A 20524-nucleotide genomic window follows, 5' to 3' on the forward strand; every position below is an offset into this window, starting at 1 on the left:
AGTAGGCAGTGCCCATTACTTTTAACGAAAGCAACTCGAGTCCTTAAGAGCCAGGAACAAGAAGGCAGCAACGGCTGGTGGACACTGCTCACGTTCACCCTACTGTTGCTTGACCATTTGTGGCTGCCACGCGGTGCTGGTACTCTGAGCCACACTGTGGAGAATTTGCTAATATCAGTGACAGAATAATTTGGCAGTGACAGAATACAAGCTAAAACTTAATCAGTTTATAAAAATAACAAAATTGTACCACATCTGCTAGAGGGAACAACAGCTTGCGTGCTTTGCGGAAGGCAGCTACAGGAATCACGATGCTGGAAGACTTAAGTACAAGCCTGAAAGTCCTTCTCCAAAAATGCATGAGAGTGGCTGGGAGGCACTGCTTCGGATGACATAGCACATGGGACTCAAGCCTGGCCAGCTGCTACATGTCATAAGTAGGAGAAAACGCCACACGACTTGGACCTCTGTTTTCAGCACGGTTGACCGTCTACACAAGTGCTTGGCAGCAGCCGTCAGCTGCTAGACGCCACAGTGCGCTCCCGGCTCCCTGGCTTTGCCCTCTGTGGTTGCTGTGGAACTTTGCCTTCTTTCCTTCTCCCTCGGCATCTCAGTAGAGGACACCCCGGAAGCATCCTCATCCTCTGCCCATAGAGAGGGGCTTTACCACTTTACCTAATCCATTCTTTTTGCAGAGAAACTCGTATCATTAAAGTATATGAAAAGAATCTAATGTGCCCACAGGTAGGTGAGGGTTATTCTTTTAACCCCTCAAAGTCAAATTTCTTTCCCTGGATGAGGTCAGAGTTGCTGGCCCCTGTTTAAATGAAGGAGTGGATATTAAAGACCTTTATACTAGGAAAACAGTTTGGGTCTTAAAATTAGCTGATCTCAAATTAACTAAACCTGCAAAAAATTATTCCCAATTCATCATCCTCTGCTTAGGGGGTGTGCAAACACGACCAGCGAGCTGTGTTATGTTATGAGTACTCTGAGAAGCAGGCACCGTGGGTAAGGCTGGGAAGCTATGCTATAGTAGCTTAAGAAACAGTGCTGGATCCCGGCAGCTCCAGCCGAAGGGGAGGGCTAATGCATACCTTTGGGTCTTCTGGAATTTCCATTCTTTTGCTGCTCATCTTCCTCATTAATGGTGAATAAACCAAGGGGAATTGGCCTTGCATGGGTCTTCTTCAGTCTCTCTTGTCGGATAGCTGTAGCGGATCCAGGCATACCGCTGCTACTTGTTCAACAATTATATTAAAAATATATGCTTATGTAATTGCAGCTCCCAGGAAGCTGCTAGCTCCTAAGCTGCCGGTTCATTTGAGCACTTGTAATAGATCCCCTATGGGTAAACAGTGTGCAAACAGCTGACAGATACTACCAGCTACTTGGCAACTGAGCCCTGCAGCTCCCCCTCACCTAGCAGCAGCCCCCTCCTACTTACTCCCCACCAAAGGCACATGCGCTGGTGAGTAAACACTCTCACACATACACGCACACATGCACGCACGTGCACGCGCACGCACACACACACCCATCCCAGGACGACTCTATTAGAGACGTGCAGGTTCAGAAGCCTCCCTCCGACTGCCTAACCTGTTCAATCAGATCCCAGCTTCTCCTTCCTGCTGCGCCACTTTCCCCTGTCTTCTTTTTGCTACCACGCAGCGGAACATTCGGCATACAGCAGAGGGCAAAAGATGACACACTGTCTGCTGCTAACAGTTGCCCTGACAACCCTGACAGAGGCTAATCAAGGAGGACAGAAGCAGCTCCGTCTCCCTCCAGCTGCCCTAGGATGCAGAGTCTTCGGAACTCAACAAGCAGAGGCTTGGTTGCCGCGGGAGGCCACCGTGCAGCTCCCTCTTCCTCTGGGTGGCAGAGGAGAGCAGAGGATGGGTGGAGGGGGAGAAGGAGTCCGGCCTGCACCAACAACAGCCAATTCTTCAGCAGGGAGCGCGGAACTCTCCTTTCCCGAGCTAGGTGGTCTATGATGAGTAGAGCAGGACAGAGATGACAAGCTCTCCTGACAATCAACATCCCGTGTATGTCCCGTGTGTGTACATGGACAACATTGCTTTGCATTCACTTTCAAGGTGTTTTCAACTCCGCTATAAACTCTCTCAACATACACTGATTTGTTTTTTAATTAACGAATTAATTTTATTTTATGTGCATTGGTGTTTTGCTTGCTTGCATGTTTGTGTGAGGGTGTCAGATCCCCTGGAACTGGAGTTACAGACAGTTGTGAGCTGCCATGTGGGTACTGGGAATTAAATCTGGATCCTCTAAAGGGGTAGCCAGCACTCTTAACTGCTGAGCCATCTCTCCAGCCCCAAGATAAGCTGTTTTTATTCATGAGGCCAACCAGCATCACGTCTCTGGGACCTCCAATGAAGACCAGAAACTGGAGACTGTACCTCTTCCCACTAAAAATTACAATGTGGAACCATAGTTAGGAGTCCCAGCTGCCTCCACTACATTGCTCCCTAGGACACCCCATCCCAATGGCCCAGCAGCACCGCCGAGCAGGTCTCAACAACAGACACAGTTTCAACTCTTTTGGACTATTCTCTCAAAAGCACACAGCAGTATGATTTCTGTTATCTTCCGAAATAAGTTTTCTCATTTTAAGACTCAGAATTTTTAGGTTGCTTAAAATTTGTACTATATATAAAAACTCTTAATAATTTTTTTTTACTACAAATAACATTTCAAAAATGCCAATCACCAAATTAAGGGGAAAAAGAGCTAGCTGTTCTTCCTTTTGCCTTTTAATCAAAGTCAAATCTATCTAGAAAGTCAGGAGCAATCCTTCCACCTCTAAATTGCTCTTCAAAATTTTTTCAGTACTTAAAAACTCACATTATCAGAGACTCTCAGGCTGATCCTTCGTGTGAAATAAACTCTGGGTACTGGACTGCACTTCTCGGGTCCCGGTTTTCTCTGGATAGCTGGGATGATGGCTCCATTATTTTATGGGATTGAAGGGAAGGATTAAATGAATATAGTACTAGCAATAAAAATGGTTTATAAATATCAACTGTTACTATATATATATATACAGCCACTTGGAATGAGCCCATCGTTTTGCATTCATTTTCAAGGTGTTTTCAACTCCACTATAAACTCTCTCAAGATCCACTGTTTCATTTACTTGCATTGCCCTGCCCATGGCTGGGTATAATTGCTGGCAAATCCCACTAAAATGAATAAATCCTCAAAAACGTTCTCCTCCAAAGGCTTGGGGATTTAATTAAGTTAGGGCACGTTTTGATTTAGACTGGTAGTTTGAAAAAAATTGCAATGAATAGCTATAATTATCGTTTTCCTTAGTTATGATAAAAGATAAAATAGATATAAATATTGTAATTGTAATTCTTGCTTAATACCTGTTTTGTTATATGTAATTTTACTATGTTACAGTTAAAACTTTCCTTTTTTATTTAAACAGAAAAGGGGAGATGATGTAGGAAGTCCTTCTATCTAAATGTTGCTTTTATTGGCTAATAAAGAAACGTTTTGGCTAGTGGCTTAGCAAAATAGAGCTAGGCAGGAAAACTAAGCTAAATGCTGTAAGAAAGAAAGCAGAGTAGCGAGACACCATGGAGCCACCAAAGGGAAAAGACATGAGCTACCAGTTGGAACCTGGCTATGAGCTTTGTGGTAAAATATAAAATAATGAAAATGGGTTAATTCTAGATGTAAGAGCTAGCTAGCAATACACTTCAGCTATTGGCTAAGCAGCATTTTAATTAATATAGTTTCTGTGTGATTATTTCAGAAGTCAGGGCATCCGGGAAATGAACAGGTGGCCTCATACCACAGAAAACCATGTTAACTTATGTGCTATAACTTTGGACAAAAGTAGAATGTGGTTCCGTTACTTTCAAGGCGAGCTCACAAGGCCTCAAATGCTTAACTGGGAAGGAGGGAAACAACAGCAAAGCAAAAGCCACCTGGAGCTTAATTTGCCCACACAAATAACAACTTTCACCAAGGAGTGCCACGTGCTGGAGGTACCAGGGAAGAGACTACAGGACACAGAACCCCATAGAAGACCAGAACTAAGTCATTACCCACCCTGCCCAACTGATTAGTGGTTTTCCTTTCTGTGTCTCTGTCAGGGGATCTCCTCCAATGACAAAGACTGGACTCTTCACCCTCTAGCGAGATCCTGAAATGAGATTTGTATCAATGTGTGAAAATCGCCAAAAGAAGGCTTTTGTTTTCTCTTTAACACGCTAAGCTAGTTTTAGCTAGTTTTGACAGCCTTTACTGGGGGGAAAAATGAAAGCATGACTGAAGGGGGGCAGAAGTCTCCTCCAAACAAACCGTGAGTCCAAGTCAAGGGGCAGAACAGGGACCCACGGGCTGGGAACACCTCAGTCTTGCACAGCAGATGCTACTGGGGTCAGTGGGATGTCACTGTGGTTACTCACCACAGAGCCAAGAGAGGTTCCTGCCACCTGGCTAGCAGAAAACGGGCACAAAGAGGCCAAAGTTAAACAGCCATGCGGGTCACTGAGTCAGGATAAAGCTCAGGCCATTTGCCCCAGGAGTCAAGTCGCTTTTGTCCTGGGGCCACAGGAACCCTGATTCTGGTATCAGCTAGTTCTGTCACAGTCATGTTTGTGATCAGTTATGGGGAAGAAAACAGTCCAACATCACACAATAATAGTGAGTCTCCTCCGCCCCAACCAGCCTGTGATCAATTTCTTAAAGGTTCCAACCCAATCTTTGATATAGGAGTTTGATCTAACACAATCCTAGGAATACCAAGGCTTGATCTCCTCATTTAAGACAAACATGCATTTGATAGCACTTTCTTTTCTGAGTATGTGGGTGTGTGGTATATTGGTATGCTCGCTCACGTGGGTGCACGCGGAGGCTGGAGGTGGACTTGAAACTGCTTTCCTCAAACACCTTATACCTTTGTTTTGAGACACCTCTCTCACTGGACCTGGGACTCCCTATTTCAGTCACACCGGTTACCCAGTGCATTCCTGGGACCTGCCTGTCTCCATCCTCTCACCAATGGGGTTAAAGACGTGGACTGCCAGGGCCAGCTTTCATGTGGATGCTGGGGGTTTGAACTCAGGTGCTTATCCTTGCACGGCAAACATTTTGTCTGCTGAGTCATCCAGATCAGGTTCTTAACTGTTTCAATCCAAACTTTTTTGTTTGTTTTTGCTTTTGTGTTTCAAGACAGGGTTTCTTTGTGTAGCTTTGGCGCCTGTCCTGGCCCTGGCTCTTATAGACCAAGCTGGCCTTAAACTCACAGAGATCCGCCTGCCTCTGTCTCTCGAGTGCTGGGATTAAAGGCAGGCGCCACCACCACCTGGCTTCAATCCAAACTTGAATGGACAGAGCAGTTTGCTCTTACAGTTTTAAGACTTAATCCCTCAGGGGCATCAAGTAACTACCATCTTCACCCCAACTCCTTTGGCCTTTCATACTTTGATTCTCAACAAGGGCAAATGGGAGAAGGGGAACAGCAAGACCTTCAACTTAAACCCTCCTCGAAGTAAAACGGGTACCACTTGGAATTCCTGAATGCCCTCCCTCCTCAGCTATTCCTTCTCGATCAATTAATGAATTAATTGGAGACAGAATCTTGCCATGTAGCGGAGGCTGGCCTGGTACTTAAATGCTGCACAAGTCTAAATCCTCCTGCACAGCTGCCCACGCTGCGTGGGATGGCACCGTGGTGCGTGCTACCATACCCTGCTGAAACAGCAGTCATTTCAGTTAGATGCAGTGTAACTGTCCTGGCGTGCCACCTGCGGCCTTACGTTAGTCCCTGTGAGGTAGAGGGCATGTAGGCCTTGGTAGGTAAGAAGATTTTTGCCATTGCTTTCTTGAAATTGTTAAAATTGTGTTAATAAAGACTTTGTATAAACTTATGACAAATGAAACACTGCTTAGCGAAATAGGGTAGACTTACAACCAGATCAGCATTATATTAAAGCAAAACTGTCATAGTCATAAGACAAATGTTCAAAGTTTCAAACAAAGCAGAGTTAGGTACAATGGTACATGCCTACAAGCCCGGCACTTGAGAGGCTGGGACAGAAGGCTTGAAACACTGAGACCATCCTGGGCTAGGTAACGAGGCTCTGCCTCCAACAAAATAAGTAAACTCAAGGATACTGTGAATTCTGTCACTGTGCTCCTCTCCCAGCCGGCTGGGCCAACACCTCTGGCCACGCTCTAATTCCTGACGTGGGAGAACATGGGACAAAGTCAGACCTGTTCATGCTTAGAGAAGGTGAGCTCGAGATGTGGACCCAGCGGCAGCAATGCTATGCAGCGACTAAGCACATGCAGCCAAACACATACGCAAGCATGGCCACATCATTGCTTCCCAGCCTTCTATGCTGTAAGCAGAGATTTAGAAAATAGCAGAGCCCATTGTAGTGAGGGGCTGCGGGCAGGCCTGCTTTTCATCCTGCCCAGCTCCCGCACGGCTAGCTTAGCCCCAGAAATAATAACACATAAGTTGTATTCATTTAAATACTGCCTGGCCCATTATCTCTAGAGAGTTAGTTACTGGCTAACTCTCACTTCTTGATTAACCCATTTTTAATAATCTGTATAGCACCACAAGGTGTGGCTTACCCGGAAAGATTCAGCATGTCTGACCTGGTGGCTGGCTCCATGGCGTCTGCCTCATAGGCCTCTTCCCAGCATTCTGTTCTGTTTACTCCGCCTACCTAATTTTCTGTCCTATCAAGGGGTCAAGGCAGTCTCTTTATTGATCAATGAAAATGACACAATATACAGACAACTCTCCTCCATCAGCCCATGAATGGACAAAAGAGATCCGCCTAATCAGTGAGAACTATACCTACAATTTTCCTTTCCAAAAGCCTACTGAGCTTTATAAAGAAACACACTGCAGAGGGAGAAAGCCTAATTTGGACCATAGTTAAAAACAGAAATTATTATCACTGGGTTGAGTGTCTGCCACTAGTAAATTACAAATTCTATATATGTGTGTTACTTACTTTTCGGTAGAGCCCAGAAATATCAAAAAATTCTTTTCAATATTTTTTTCATTAAATGGGGTGATTAATCCTAGAAAACTACCAGACTTAGTAATTTAAAAAATATTTGGTACATTTCCCCCTCAAGGTGAGTAGTAATTTACTTCCAGCAGGGGATTTTAGAAACCCACACTTGAACGCAAGTTTAAAACCTCAGATGACTTGAAAGTAGCAATGCTAGCACAGGTTGACGTGGGATCAAGCCACCCCTGAGGAACAAAGGGGCCCAGTGGTGCTTTGCCATTTCCATCCTTGGAGTTAAGGGGCTCCTCACAGTTTCCGAGGACGCTGCCACTCAAGGATGGCTTCCGCGGTGAAGAAAGCAGACGTTCTACCATCTTGCAGCTATAATGCTGCTAAGAGCACAAAGAACGCTGAACAAAAACCATGCTGACCTTTGAGAGGAAAATCAAAAAGCAGGGTTGCTTTGATCTTTATGTGACCACCTTTCGCCACGGGCTTATGGGAAGAACAGTGAGTGCTGTGGTCATGGTGGCAAAGCTAGCAACAGGGCCTGCCGGAGCCCTGCGGTGCCTTTTATAATGTTTCTATAAACCTTCATTACACATTAGCCACTTCACTGCCAATGAAGTGCATTTTCCCTGCTCTACCAGACGGAAGTGGAGCCTCTAAGATTCATTTACATGGCCACGAGGTCTATGCTAAGCTTGTATTAACCCCTTCCGTTAGCCCTGTTTCACTAGGCGACTTGGGAATATTACCAAATGTCGCATTAAACTTTAACCTAGGATCATGCTAGAATGCTTCTCGCTCTCTTGCTCATGATTCTCATCGTTGATACCTTACTGACTGACATACATCACATGGACTTCTGAACTCCTTGATAAGGACTGTACATGGAAGGGCCTCTCCTCTAACAGTGACCACTTCTTAGGACAGTTATCCCTTGTGGGGGCTGGTGAGACGGTTCAGCACTTAAGAATTTACATGGCTTTTGCAGAGCGTGCAGTTTTGATTCCTAACACTAACGCCATACATAACTAACATACATACATATAACACTAACTAACACATAACTGTCTACAGTTCCAGCTCCAGGGAATCTGATGCCCATGTCCTGACTCTCTTGCACCTACACTCAAGTGCCCATACAAAAATGCAGAAGCACACACATGCACATAATTTAATAATAATGATAACAGCAATGGTAACGATAAATCCGTAACGAAGGGGTCAGCCTCACACATAGCAAAATGAAGGCCTATGGAGCTGCAGCAGCACATGGATGACCAAAAGGCTCACTACACACACACCATCAACACGAAGAAGCCGCAAAAACTGCTCGCAGTGCCAAAGGTTTCAGCAGACGCCCAGCAGGCAGAGCAGAATGGTCTTTATTTTCTGGTCTTGGCACTACACGGTTCTCAAGGTGCTTCAGAGGAGATGACAAATGACAGCGTGCTCAGAGGAAAGAACCGCAGGACTCGACAAACATTCCAGGCCACAGCAGAGCCGTGGAGCCTTGTTTGAGAAGCACTTTCTCTGAGCATGGAAGATTTGGGGGTAATAGAATTAGTGTTAACATAGGGACGAATTTCCAGTCCATTCACTTGCTTTATATCAACAGTTCTGGGATGACAGACATACCGTTAGGCCTGGTAGAAGTTCTACTTTAATGTAGTTTTGGGAGACAACTAGAAGCAGTGGCTGGAAACTAACTCTCTCTCTCTCTCTCTCTCTTTCCTTTATTTCTTTTTTGAATTTTTGAGACAGGTTTCTCTGTAGCTTTGGAGCCTGTCCTGGAACTCACTCTGTAGACCAGGCTAGCCTCAATCTTACAGAGATCCGCCTGCATCTGCCTCCTGAGTTCTGGGATTAAAGCCGTGTGCCACCACCGCCTGGCCTAACTACTTCTTATCACTTTGGGCAGCCAGGCACAGCTGAAGTGCTGATGTTAGAGTAATGTGCTGTGTATGGGCTGAGCTTTTAGGGCCCTCAGCTCTTTTCTGACCTGTTTCCTACTTGGCGAGGGTGGAAAGTCGAGTTATATACCCAGGAGGAAGTGGGCAAAGGAAAAAGAAGACTCAGATAAGCCCTTCCTTTGCTGTCATTGATCTGTGCACCTACCATAAAGATGAACCTTATATGGCTGCATTTCATAAGTGGATACGCCTGGATTGCCCCACTCACCCCACTGAGAGCCCCAGCGATTCGGGCCTTAAGGCTGAACAACAGAATAGTGAACATCCACTCTACTCTGGTTAGGAGACAGTTACACTGGGCTGGTCTCTGCACCTCTGATGCCCCTCAATCTCTTACCCCCCTTCACGAAACCCACTGAAAAAACTAGGAAGACACACAGCTCTTTCCTAGATGAGACAACTGATTAAGGGAAGGCCACTGTGACTATGAAAATTTATCATTTGAGAGATAATTTAATGATTTGCATGAATCTTGGGGAAAATTTGATTGTGGGGGGGTGGGGAGGTGGGAGATACAGTATATCAGCCCAGACAAACAGAAACACAAGTATCTTTGGCTCAACACATAGCAAACATGTACATATGTGTGAAGATCTGTTTGAAGTGATGTTCCTTAACTGTGAGACTTACTACCTGCAAGTGTAGGGCAGGGCTTTTCCCCTCCAGTCTTGATTTCCTACCAATCCCAGTTTTTGCTGTTAAGACTTATAACAGTGGGTCATGCCTACAAACATCATCCAAGGATATCTACTTTTTAAAGGCAGATGATGGCAAAGGTTTGTCATATCCCACATTCCAGCCAACATGTCAAAAGTCTATGTGTCAATGGTCATAATCGTCACTGAGTAGAATAGATACTATTTACTCATAGAATTTCCCAATATAGTAATACTCTTAAAATGATGGTCTACAATTGGGATCAGGATACTTCAGCCTGGCTCTATCAAATCCCCTTTTGTCTTTATAAATGATCTCCCACTGAGAATCTAATAGTGCTAAGCTTAAAGTATTAGCAAATAAATCATTTCTATCATTTTGAGAGTTAAGCATTTTGGTTTTCTTAGTATTAAATAGAATACAAAGCACACACACACACACACACACACACAATACACTCCTATTGTCAAACCCACTGTCTCATTTAGAAATTTAAGCATATAATTTTGTGGCTAGGGTCCTGGGAGGTCAAGCTGGGGACAGCATGCTTTCCATGAGAAGTATCTGAAGGGTGCAGCTGAGGAGGGAGGAGGGAGTCTGTACCTGCCATTCCAGCACTTGGGAGGCCAAGGACATTCAGTTTATAATCTGGAAGCAGCCTGGGCTGCAGTGTGAGACCCTGACTCAAAGAGGAGAAGCAAAGCCAAAACAGCTTGTGAAGGTTTGAATACTAAACTGTAAACACCTATGAGTTGACAACTAGAACCAATTCTGACAAAGAAACAGACACAGCGGTTTTTGACCTTGATGACTGTTCTGAAAGTGGCCTAGAGTACCTAGCAGAAAGGCCCAAGGGTACGACCCTGGCAGGGTAAGTCTGGGGCTTGGTCCATTTTCAATCACACAAAACAACAGCGAGAATGGCAACAAATGCAATTGTCAGCAGCCAGCCAGGCCATCAAAAGCCTTAAGTTGAACTGTAAGATAAGATGCTCATGTATGTAGGATGCAATGGGAAGCAGAGATGTTTTAAAAATTTACAAATGCAAAGCCCAAAAGATTCTAAATGCAGTAACTGTTCTTAGCAAAGATATGAAGCATTTCTTTAATTCCCATGAACCAGATATTATTACCAAACTGGTATATGTGTTGTTTGTTTTCAATAAACACTTTTCTCTTTGTTTTGATTGAGCTAAAGCCATTAAGGTTTTAGTGGGGGGCTATATGGGAAGAAAAAAACGCCTCAGAAAGACGGACAGGTTGATAAGCACTCACTGGACCCCCCACCCCCGCTTTATCTCCTAAGTCCTTCCACTTACCCACCATACCCACCATCTAGGTCCATGCCATGTCAATTTTATTTGGCAAACTTCCTAAAGCACCCTAATTGTACTATTATACTTTTTATAATGAGGCAAAATGGCTACACTCTGGTAAGTCAACCAAATCTTTGAAGTGCTTTGAAACCTGTTCCAGGCACATGCCGTGTTGTGGTGAGGGAATCAAACTCACTTTTCAGAATCCTAACTACCTGGCACCAGTTTCTACATAGGTCTGGAGGAAATACTGCTCCCTGCCCCCAACTGCCACACCTTTGAAAGATGATTCCTCGCCTTTAGCACCCAGAGAAAGGCTTTGTCCAGCTCACTGGAAAAGGATCTGACTTGTAAACAAAAGGATAGGTGTTTGGATAACCAAGTCGTTGATTATAAATATTGCAATACTGAATATATGGATACTGCCTGTTTAGGAATATAGTTCCAGAAAGATACACCTATAACAGGAAATGAGGAAGTGATTTGGGGGTGCTAAGGAGATGGCTTGGTGGCTAAGGCACCTGTCATGCGAGTGTGAGGGCCTGAGTCTGCATTCCCGGAACCTATCTAAAGGCAGACGTAGGAATGCATGCCAGCAAGGACAGCACATTAGCGGGAGATGGAAGATGGGATGGCAGAATTGCTGCAAGTTTATGGGCCAGCAAGTCTAGTATAGGTAGAAGGAAACAGACACAAAACCTGACTCAAATAAGGTGGAAGTTGAGGACAGACACCTTAGATTGTCCTCAGACCACATTCCACGCAGGTACACGCATGAATGTATACACACACACATAGACACGGACACATACTCCAAGGTTCTTAACATTTATTTATTTCTATTTTATGTGCACAATTCTGTTGGGAGCCACCTGGAGGCACAGGTGGTCCTGCAGTTTGGAGGTAGCCACGTGGGGCTGAGCACCCTTGCCTGCACCCTTGCTTGCACATGCTCAGAACAGCAGAATGGCATTAACCAATCAGGACAGCGTTTAAGCCGCTCCACCGTTTAAAAGCAGCTGCCTCGGGGCCCAACGCTCTCTCTCTAAGCTTTCTCTCGTCCCTGCTCTATCTTCCCTTCCCCCAATTTTCCTCAAGGGAATGCTCCAAATAAAGATGTGACCAGAGAAGGAATTCTCGTTTTTGGTGGCGTTCATTCCTGCTGGCCAGGATGGCCCCCACACAATTCTATGTTTTGTCTGCATATATGTATGTGTTTCACATGTGTACCCGGTACCAAGAGACATCAGAGCCCCTGAAGCTGGAGTCACAGGCAGCTGTGCGCCACCATGTGGGTGCTGGGAACTAAATTCTCTGCAAGAGCAGCCGGTACTCTCTTGAGTAATTGCCAGTACTCCTAATGAGCTAACCCTTTTTTAAAAAAGCAGTTGTTGACCGGTTGGTTGGTGGCTGGGATCAAACACAGGGCCTGTACATGCTAAGTAACAGATTTATCTCCGAACTCGACTCCTAGGCCTGATGCTTTGTAAAGCACGGAATCTTTTTCACAGTGGTTTGGAATATTCAGTTCCCAGCTGTCTGAGCTCCACACTCCAAGTCCTATTCTGAACCACTTGCAGGATTTACAGCAGCCTTTGGCCCTTTCCTCTGGCATTGCACACATCCCGTCTCTCTTTCCAAATTGTTCTGAGACTTACTTTCTCGCATGTCTGACAAGGCATCCTGTGACACCTTCAGGATTCTCTGTGGCTTTAATTCCATGAAAGGTTTGGATTTTATGCTGCGCCAGTTGTGTGATGGGTGGGACCATATTCCTGCCCTCTACACTCTCATCAGTGAGCAGCAGGTATTTCTTGGAGTTGCTCAACCTGGAAGTGAGTTGAAATGGAATCCCTGACTTGGACGCTAGGCCCACGGAGGACTGAGTGTGAAATGCAAAAGCAGGGCTTTGTCCTGCGAGGCTTCGCTGGATTACATGGCTACAAGGTTTTGCTACCTAAAGTCATTTGACTCCTACAGATCTCCTGCTTCTCGATATACTTCAATACTTTCTTCCAATGGCAGAGCCGTCTCTTCTACTTGCACCTTGGTTTACAAAATTCCATACAGAGCACTGAATGTATTGGATGTACCTTCACAACGGGGCTTGAAAGTATAAAGCCAGTGTTAGAATAAAAACATTCTGACTTTGTTCTTAATGCTGAGTATACTGGCCCATAAAAAGCTCTCATGTCCTATAACATACCGTCACTGAAGAAGGTTACATTTTAATACTTCAGATGTATCCTGAGGCACATTTGCTTCTTCAACCACCACAGTGGCTGCTGTACACAAACCCTGAAGGAACCAGCTAGGGAACTGAAATCAGAACTCATTTGAGGAAGCAACACATTTTTAACTTTGCTAAGTTGTTATTTATTTTCTAATAAGATACAAAACCTACACTACAACTGAGCCTGGCTTGGGAATATCATTTCCTAAGGGAGAAATGCACTAACTACAACCAGCACAGGGAGAAATGCACCCACTACAACCAGGACTGGGAGAAATGCACCCACTACAACCAGGACTGGGAGAAATGCACCCACTACAACCAGGACTGGGAGAAATGCACCCACTACAACCAGGACTGGGAGAAATGCGCCCACTGCAACCAGGACTGGGAGAAATGCACCCATTACAACCAGGACTGGGAGAAATGCACCCATTACAACCAGGACTGGGAGAAATGCGCCCTCTACAACCAGGACAGACTTCTGCAACTTAAGGAAGCTTCTAAAACTGGTGACTTTAAGACATGAAATTACATTCTGATGTCTTGTTTCACATAGGTACTTTGTCTGCAGAAGGCACATTGCCTCCTGCTTCTCCTGCAGCCTGGTGGAGGTGAGCTCCATGGCTCCCCTGTTTTCCTCATAGACAGTGCATGGACTATGGGGAGGGGAGGGAGGGAGGGAGTCCTTTAACTCATTTGGAACTGGGCAGCCCCTCCTCATGGTCCAAAGGGAATGCAAGTCCGCCTTCATGGCTTAAATCAAATGAACCTCTGCAGCAATAATATTTTAATAAAGAACCAAAAATAATAAAGTCACTTTGTATAAGATAAAAGTAAAATGAAAGTGAGCCAACAGAGGCTGACACCGGTGCCTAACTCAAGGACACAACACGATCGCAGCGAGCGTCCCACAGACTGGTACGGCGCAACCTTCTCACGGAACACTGCGTGACATTTTGACAGGTGAGGAGCTGCTTTGAGCCGCCTTTCTCCTGGCCTCACCTGGGACAGTGAGGTCATACAGTCACAACTGGCTGAGTCGGCAAGGCATTCCCATGCCCTCACCGTGGTGAGCTCACCGATTTAAGGAGAGCCTTGCCTGAGGGGGAGTTCAGCATGTCGGGGTATGCCCATCTGTGCGTGGTGACGCAGGATCAGCCCTTGGTCATACACCCTTCCTACCTCGCTGTGTTAGGGACTGTTCTACACGGCAACTCGCTTCTTCCCTAAGAGGATGGTTTAAAAAGAAAGCCGCGGTTGCTTAGGTGACTTGTCAGGATCCCACAGGCAGTAGGTGGTGGAGGCCCAGCGTTTTGCACCCCTAACTAATTAGTATTATTCCTGAGCAGTTTCAGTTTTAAGAGCAAGGCCTTGCTTCGTCCTTGCAAGATCTGGTGTCACGTGAAATCATTTTCAGTATAATCTTGAGGAGAAATCAAAGACACTCTCTTTTTAGGGGTCAGTTCTTTTTATGTTGGTCCTAGATCTTGTACCCAAGGTTAAGCTGCCGGGAGGAACGAACCAGGGATGCCGCCGGTTGGCCCTGGCAACAGATTGCAACAGATGGCTTTGCAAACTCGCAGAAACAGGCACAAACGCAACACGGGAGCCCTCTAGGTACATACAGTGTCCTAGCGTCCGAAACTAATTGGAGATGCTATCTGGAGTGTGAAGAATCCTGCAGAGAAAAAAAGCTTCATGTGAAAAGATTAAGCACCCACCGAGCCTTGGGCACCACAGAGCCTGGTGGGAGGGAGAGAGGAGGGAACATTCGCCTAAAGGCCATCAGCATCCAGCATCCTCACAGGAGGACCAAAGCGAACAGATGGAGGAGGTCATACCCTGCTCACTATTTATAGATGATAGAAGAACCAAGGAGATTAGAGGCCACAGGGTCACCAGCAGCTTCTCTGAGGAGAGTATACACACTGTGACAAGATGCCATCTACTCAGCCCAAACGAACCTTTCCCTTTTCTGAGGGGAGCAGGAAGAAGACGGAGGGAAAACTAAAGGAAGTGTGTGTGTGTGTGTGTGTGTGTGTGTGTGTATAACTAAAAAACCAGAGCTCATTACGTAACATTTGGTCTAGCTTCACATTTCTATATAAAAGTACACAAGTGTGCCACTGAATTTGTGAATGCTTGTCTGAACAAATGTACTCACATTCAGTTTTATATCTATACTTCCTTCAAACAGTTTTGGAGAGAGAAATGGACCCAAACTCTACAAACTTCAGGAAAGCAGCTGTCAAGATTCTCCATGTGGTTATTGTAAGCGAGGTGCACCTGACACCTCCAAATTAAACCTACTCACAAAGTCAGGTGGAAAAGCATGAGGCAGGAGGCGGGCTGAAACCAGTTCTGGGTGTGGACTGCACACAGGAGCCACCTGGGGAGTTTTAAGCCCACTGCCACCTGGCTCCCACCTGCAAGATTCTCTGGTAATTGCCTGGGCACTGCGGGAGTTCTAGATCCCCCAAGTGATTTTAACTCTTTGCCAAGACTAAAAACCACTGATCTGAACCAATGGCGCTCTAGCATGCGACCTCGGTCATTGTTTCAACAACATGACTGTCTGCCCAAGGAGTAAGCCTTATTCAAATAAGGCCCCTAGGGTTGTGGTTAAGAGTGTCACCGGGCTAATTTAGAGCACCGGGAATAGAAACCAATCCAGCTGGAAGGCAGAACATTGTCAACCAGGTCCTGCCGTGGTGTCTGCCACACAGAAGATTCAGGTGAGGAGCTTCTGAGAACCACAGACCTAGATTAAAATCTTGAGACGCAGCCAAGCTATCTGAAGTAGGGACCCATTTTATTCATAGCTGAATTATTATGTGTTTCAGCGCCACCCAGCATAGTTTGGAGAAAGGGGCTCTTCCTAGAATCTCACTTTGAAATACAAACTTTCCCTGGAGTCTAGCTCCTTCTTATATCCAACGGAGTGTCAACGACACACGTTTCATATACAGAAGGTATGGCACAGTACAGGATGGTCCTATTTACCAGAAAGCCAACTCCAACGAGGAGGTTTTGTGGACAATTTTTAAAAAGCCACAGAATTTTAAGATAATCATATGGTAATATTCTAAACTTAGAAACACAGATTTTACTTACGATGCCTGCAGTTCACACATGGCAAACCACTCCCGAGTTCCCACTCTGCTTTCTTTCGAGTCGCTGTGCCCACCTGCACTATCTGGTGAGCTGTGCCAATCCTTCTGGGCATTTTCTCATGCAACTGGGTTTTAAAATTAAGTTAGCACACAAAGTAACAGTTTCATCTTAGCCTTTCCATCCACATGCGTTATTATACAGTCTTTATTCATCTTCTTTGCTTAATACCTACCTGCTTAATCCCCACTTTGCTGGTTCCCCCTCCTTCCCCTAAATAACCCCCCACTTCTGCTTACAAGCCACATGAATTCCATTACCCTCACACCCTCTAGATGACTTCTTTTTACATGCAAGCCGTTTTTTGAAGTAGGATCTCATGTAGCCAAGGATGGCCTTGAACTTCTGATTCTCCTGCTTACATCTTCTAAGTACCAGGATTACAGAGGTACATCTAAGCTCTGCCTCCATTTCCAGCATACACACTCTTAAATCTAAATTCAACATATGTGAGAAATTTTTGTTTTGAGTCTGGCTTATTTTGTTTAACAATATTTTTTAGTTTCATTCATTTCCATGCATAGGTTATGATTTCATTTTCTTTTATAGCTAAAAAAACCATTGTATATACTGAGCCAAATTTCTTTCTTTCTTTCTTTCTTCCTTCCTTCCTTCCTTTCTTTCTTTCTTTCTTTCTTTCTTTCTTTCTTTCTTTCTTTTTCTTTCTTTCTTTCTTTCTTTCTTTCTTTCTTTCTTTCTTTCTTTCTTTCTTTCTCTTTGTGGGGGGACTGGGTTTCTCAGTGTAGTTCTGCTGTCCTGGAACTTGCTGTGGACCAGGTTGGTCTCGAACTCACAGAGATCAGCTTGCCTCTGCCTCCAGAGTGTTGGGATTAAAGCAGAGTACCACCATGCTCAGTTGGGCCACATTTCTTTATCTATTTATCTATTGATGAACATCTAGGCCAGCTCCATTTCTTAGCTATTTTGAATAGTGCAGCAATAAACATGGATTTCAGAACTAGCTCTGTAGGAGCATCAAAGAAGTGGAATTATTGCATGTAATTAAGTCCTATTTATTTTCGGTTTATTTTTCTAATGAACTTGTTTTCATATTGTCTAAAATACATTTATCTGCAAATTAACATTCAAAGCTTGGGGTGCAGCTCAGTGGCAGAGCATTTGCCTAACATGCAAAAGGGTCCAGGTTTGGTCCCAGCCCTCCTTTCTCCAGAAGGGAAATAAAAAAGGCTAAGAGACACTCAGTGAGTAAGAGGGCTTATGAAGAGGCTTGAGGACCTGAGTTAACTTCCAAGTATCCATGTATAAAGCCAGGTATAAGGCAGCTCTGAATGAGTGCACTTGATGGCAATGAGCTCAGCTCCACAGTCAGCTCCTGTCTCAGAGGAACAAGGCACAAAGTGATAAATCAATGCAGCCATGCTCCCTGGTCTCCACACTCACTGGCACAGGCGGGCACACCTTACACATCTTCACACGCCACTCATACACACCACTCTCTTCTCTCTTTCTCTCTCCCCCTTCTCCCTCTCTCTCTCTCCCTCCCTCTCTCTCTCTCTCTCTCTCTCTCTCTCTCTCTCTCTCTCACACACACACACACACATACTAAAGAAAATTATGAAGAAAGGAAAAATCAAAGTAGCACCTAATTAAAGAAAATAAAATTCTTCATTTGGCTAATAAATTCTCAAATTTAGAAATATATTAAGGAGAATAATACTTAACAAACCAGAAAAAGCTAAATGTCATTTTAACTTACATTGCAAGCAACTACAATGCATTAAAAGGATAAGTAAGGAGATGGATGGAACCATCACTAGGGAGCCTGGAGAAGAACAAGCCTCAGTACAACAAGTACACAGACCTGGTCCCTGCTAGGGATAGAGTGTCTAGTGACAGATCACAGGGCACGGTGAGTACATTGCATAGACTGAAAATTAGTACTAAGTGTTCATCTCCATAACACAGTGTACCGCGAGAAAGAGGAACGTATCACAAGGCAAGGTGTATAACCAGTATTTCCAGCTTGCTTTCTTTTTTCGGAGACAGGGTCTTACTCTACAGCCCTGGCTGGCCTGGCCCTTCCTATGTAGATTTAGGAAGATCTGTCCACCTCTGCCTCCTGAGTGCTAGGATTAAAGGCCAGCATCACTGTGCCAGGTTAGTTACAATTTTTTAACATAAAAGCCCCTTCCAAGGTCCAGAGGTGAGAGCACAGACGCACTAGGGAGGAAGGGAGCTGTGAACTGGCATGGGTCATGTGGGGTCAAAGTGCTTCAGCTCATAATCTCAGAGCCTGGACTGCACAGGAAGTAAGAAAATCCACAGGGATAAAGAAAAAAAGAGACAGAGCCAAATGAAGACTCTAGGTTGGGAACGTAGCTGGAGTTCTTGTCTACCATGGATAAGGCCCTCAGTTCAATCCCCAGAATCACAGAACAGTAAGAACGACCCACCAGACAGAAACTCCACATTATACTTGGGTTTTGGGTTCAACATGATGTCACTGAAGAGGCTGTGTTAGCATCAAGCATATAAATACCTCACTTTGAGAGGACTCAAATTTACTCAAAAAACTTGGAATGGCAAAAATTAAAATCATCAAATCAACAAAATAGACAAGGGCGAACAAGGATACAGAAAAATAATTTCACATATGATGTTCGCAAAAAGAGAAAGCCATACAGCCACACAGGAAGTGTGGCAAGGTCTTATCTAAATGCACTAGAGACAATAATGTATTTGCCTTAAATGAAAACCAGTTAACACCAAAGATGGTGTACAAATATTTGCAACAATGTTGTTCTTCCTGCAAAAACCTAGGAGTAACCCAAGGTCCTTCAGTGGGTAGATGGGGAAGCAGTCAGGGCCTCCTACTTATCAGCATCCGGACAGGGAGCTGCCAATGTGTATCACCGCGTGCTCAAATCTCAGATGCATTAGGCCAAGTTTTTGGGGGGAGCACTGCAAAGATTACATTGTTTTCCCATCTCTTTTTGGACAGGATTTCTATGTAGCCTTGGCTGCCTTGGGACTCACTTTGTAGACCAGGCTGGCCTGGAACTCACAGAGATCCACCTGCCTCTGAGGGGATTAAAGACGTGTGCCACCACACCCTGCTGCATGTTCCCACTTCTAAGACTTTGGAAAAGGTCAAAGCAAAAGATGCCAAGCAGACCAGTGGGTGGGAAGTGAGCCTAAGGGAGTCTGAGGGTGACAGAACTCTTCTGTCCTGTTGATAGTGTTAATTGTACACTGAATTAAAAGTGACATGCAAATTAAAAAGCAAATTTTAAAAAAAGCTCTCCACTTAGTGAAGGATTTTCAATGTATTGATTTTCTCTGGCAACCATTATGGGAAGGTCTACTGAGCTATCTGGTCTTCCAAACTACTCAAGCATCAATTGCTTATAATTGGAAGCACCCAACTCTTGGGCCAACAACTGAAGTCCTCTTCTAGCAGTGATCAGTGGACACCTGAATCCAAAGCAATGGCTTTAAATTTTCAGTCTTAGAATGCTTGGCCTTTTTGTCCCTCTTGGGCATCCTTTACTTCTCTATTTGCCTCAGATGGCTCTCCCTCCTCCATTTTGAATGTTGGGTCATCCATATGCAGTTTTTCTTTCTGATCTCTTCCTCACGCCTCCCAAGAATTACTCTCTCCTGGAATGGCTCCCAGACCTGACCTCTGATTTTCTCCTCCTGCTTCACACACGTCCACCTGGCTCTCTGGTGTCATCAGTGACTATTCGGTGTCCCCTTTGCTGCACAATTTTTCATATAAGACAGACCACCACCCCCCACCCACTTTCTTCTACTAAAGCCAAGCCCTAGTCATTAATATGGCCATGTCAGGAATAAACTAATGAACCAGGTTTGAAGTATCACTCCCTAGATCACCCTTTTCCCCTCGATCCTTTGACATATGCCCCTTCCAGTCCTGAATTAGTTGTTCCCCTCCCGTGCTCACGGCCATGCCAGCGATCTCTCTAGTGACTGCATCCCTCCTCTGGTCTACACAGCTACTCTGAGAGGAAGCCCTCCTCCCCTGCTTCCAGGGCAAATCTGTCTCATCTGTCTTTTAGACAGATGTCCCTCATATGCTGCTGACAGTTGTCCTGAAGCAGCAGAGTCCTGTGGAGGTTGTGCCCATGTTAAAGGAACATCACGGCTCTATCACTAGAATGGGCA

General features: G+C 45.0%; 1 protein-coding gene across 5 annotated transcripts in view; it reads right to left on the bottom strand.

The window, feature by feature from the left end:
- Map7 (microtubule associated protein 7) overlaps positions 1-20524 on the bottom strand; it is a 136154-nt gene that overhangs the window by 111392 nt on the left and 4238 nt on the right. Inside the window, exons 1-2 of one of the 5 annotated variants that reach the window (XM_087911523.1) lie at positions 1600-1740; positions 1098-1237 (exon numbers count right to left, since the gene is read on the bottom strand). The exons of 2 other annotated variants lie outside the window; for them this stretch is intronic. In XM_087911523.1, the coding sequence (XP_087767649.1) occupies positions 1098-1230 (133 nt within the window). In that variant the 5' untranslated portion in view covers positions 1231-1237; positions 1600-1740. Of the gene's footprint in view, positions 1-1097; positions 1301-1599; positions 1741-20524 lie in introns of those variants that run through there. 2 more of the 5 variants (XM_087911530.1, XM_087911528.1) reach the window with 2 other exon arrangements.

This window comes from Myodes glareolus, chromosome 1 (genome assembly GCF_982192425.1).
Source record: "Myodes glareolus chromosome 1, mMyoGla1.1, whole genome shotgun sequence".
NCBI classification, from domain to species: Eukaryota; Metazoa; Chordata; class Mammalia; order Rodentia; family Cricetidae; genus Myodes; species Myodes glareolus.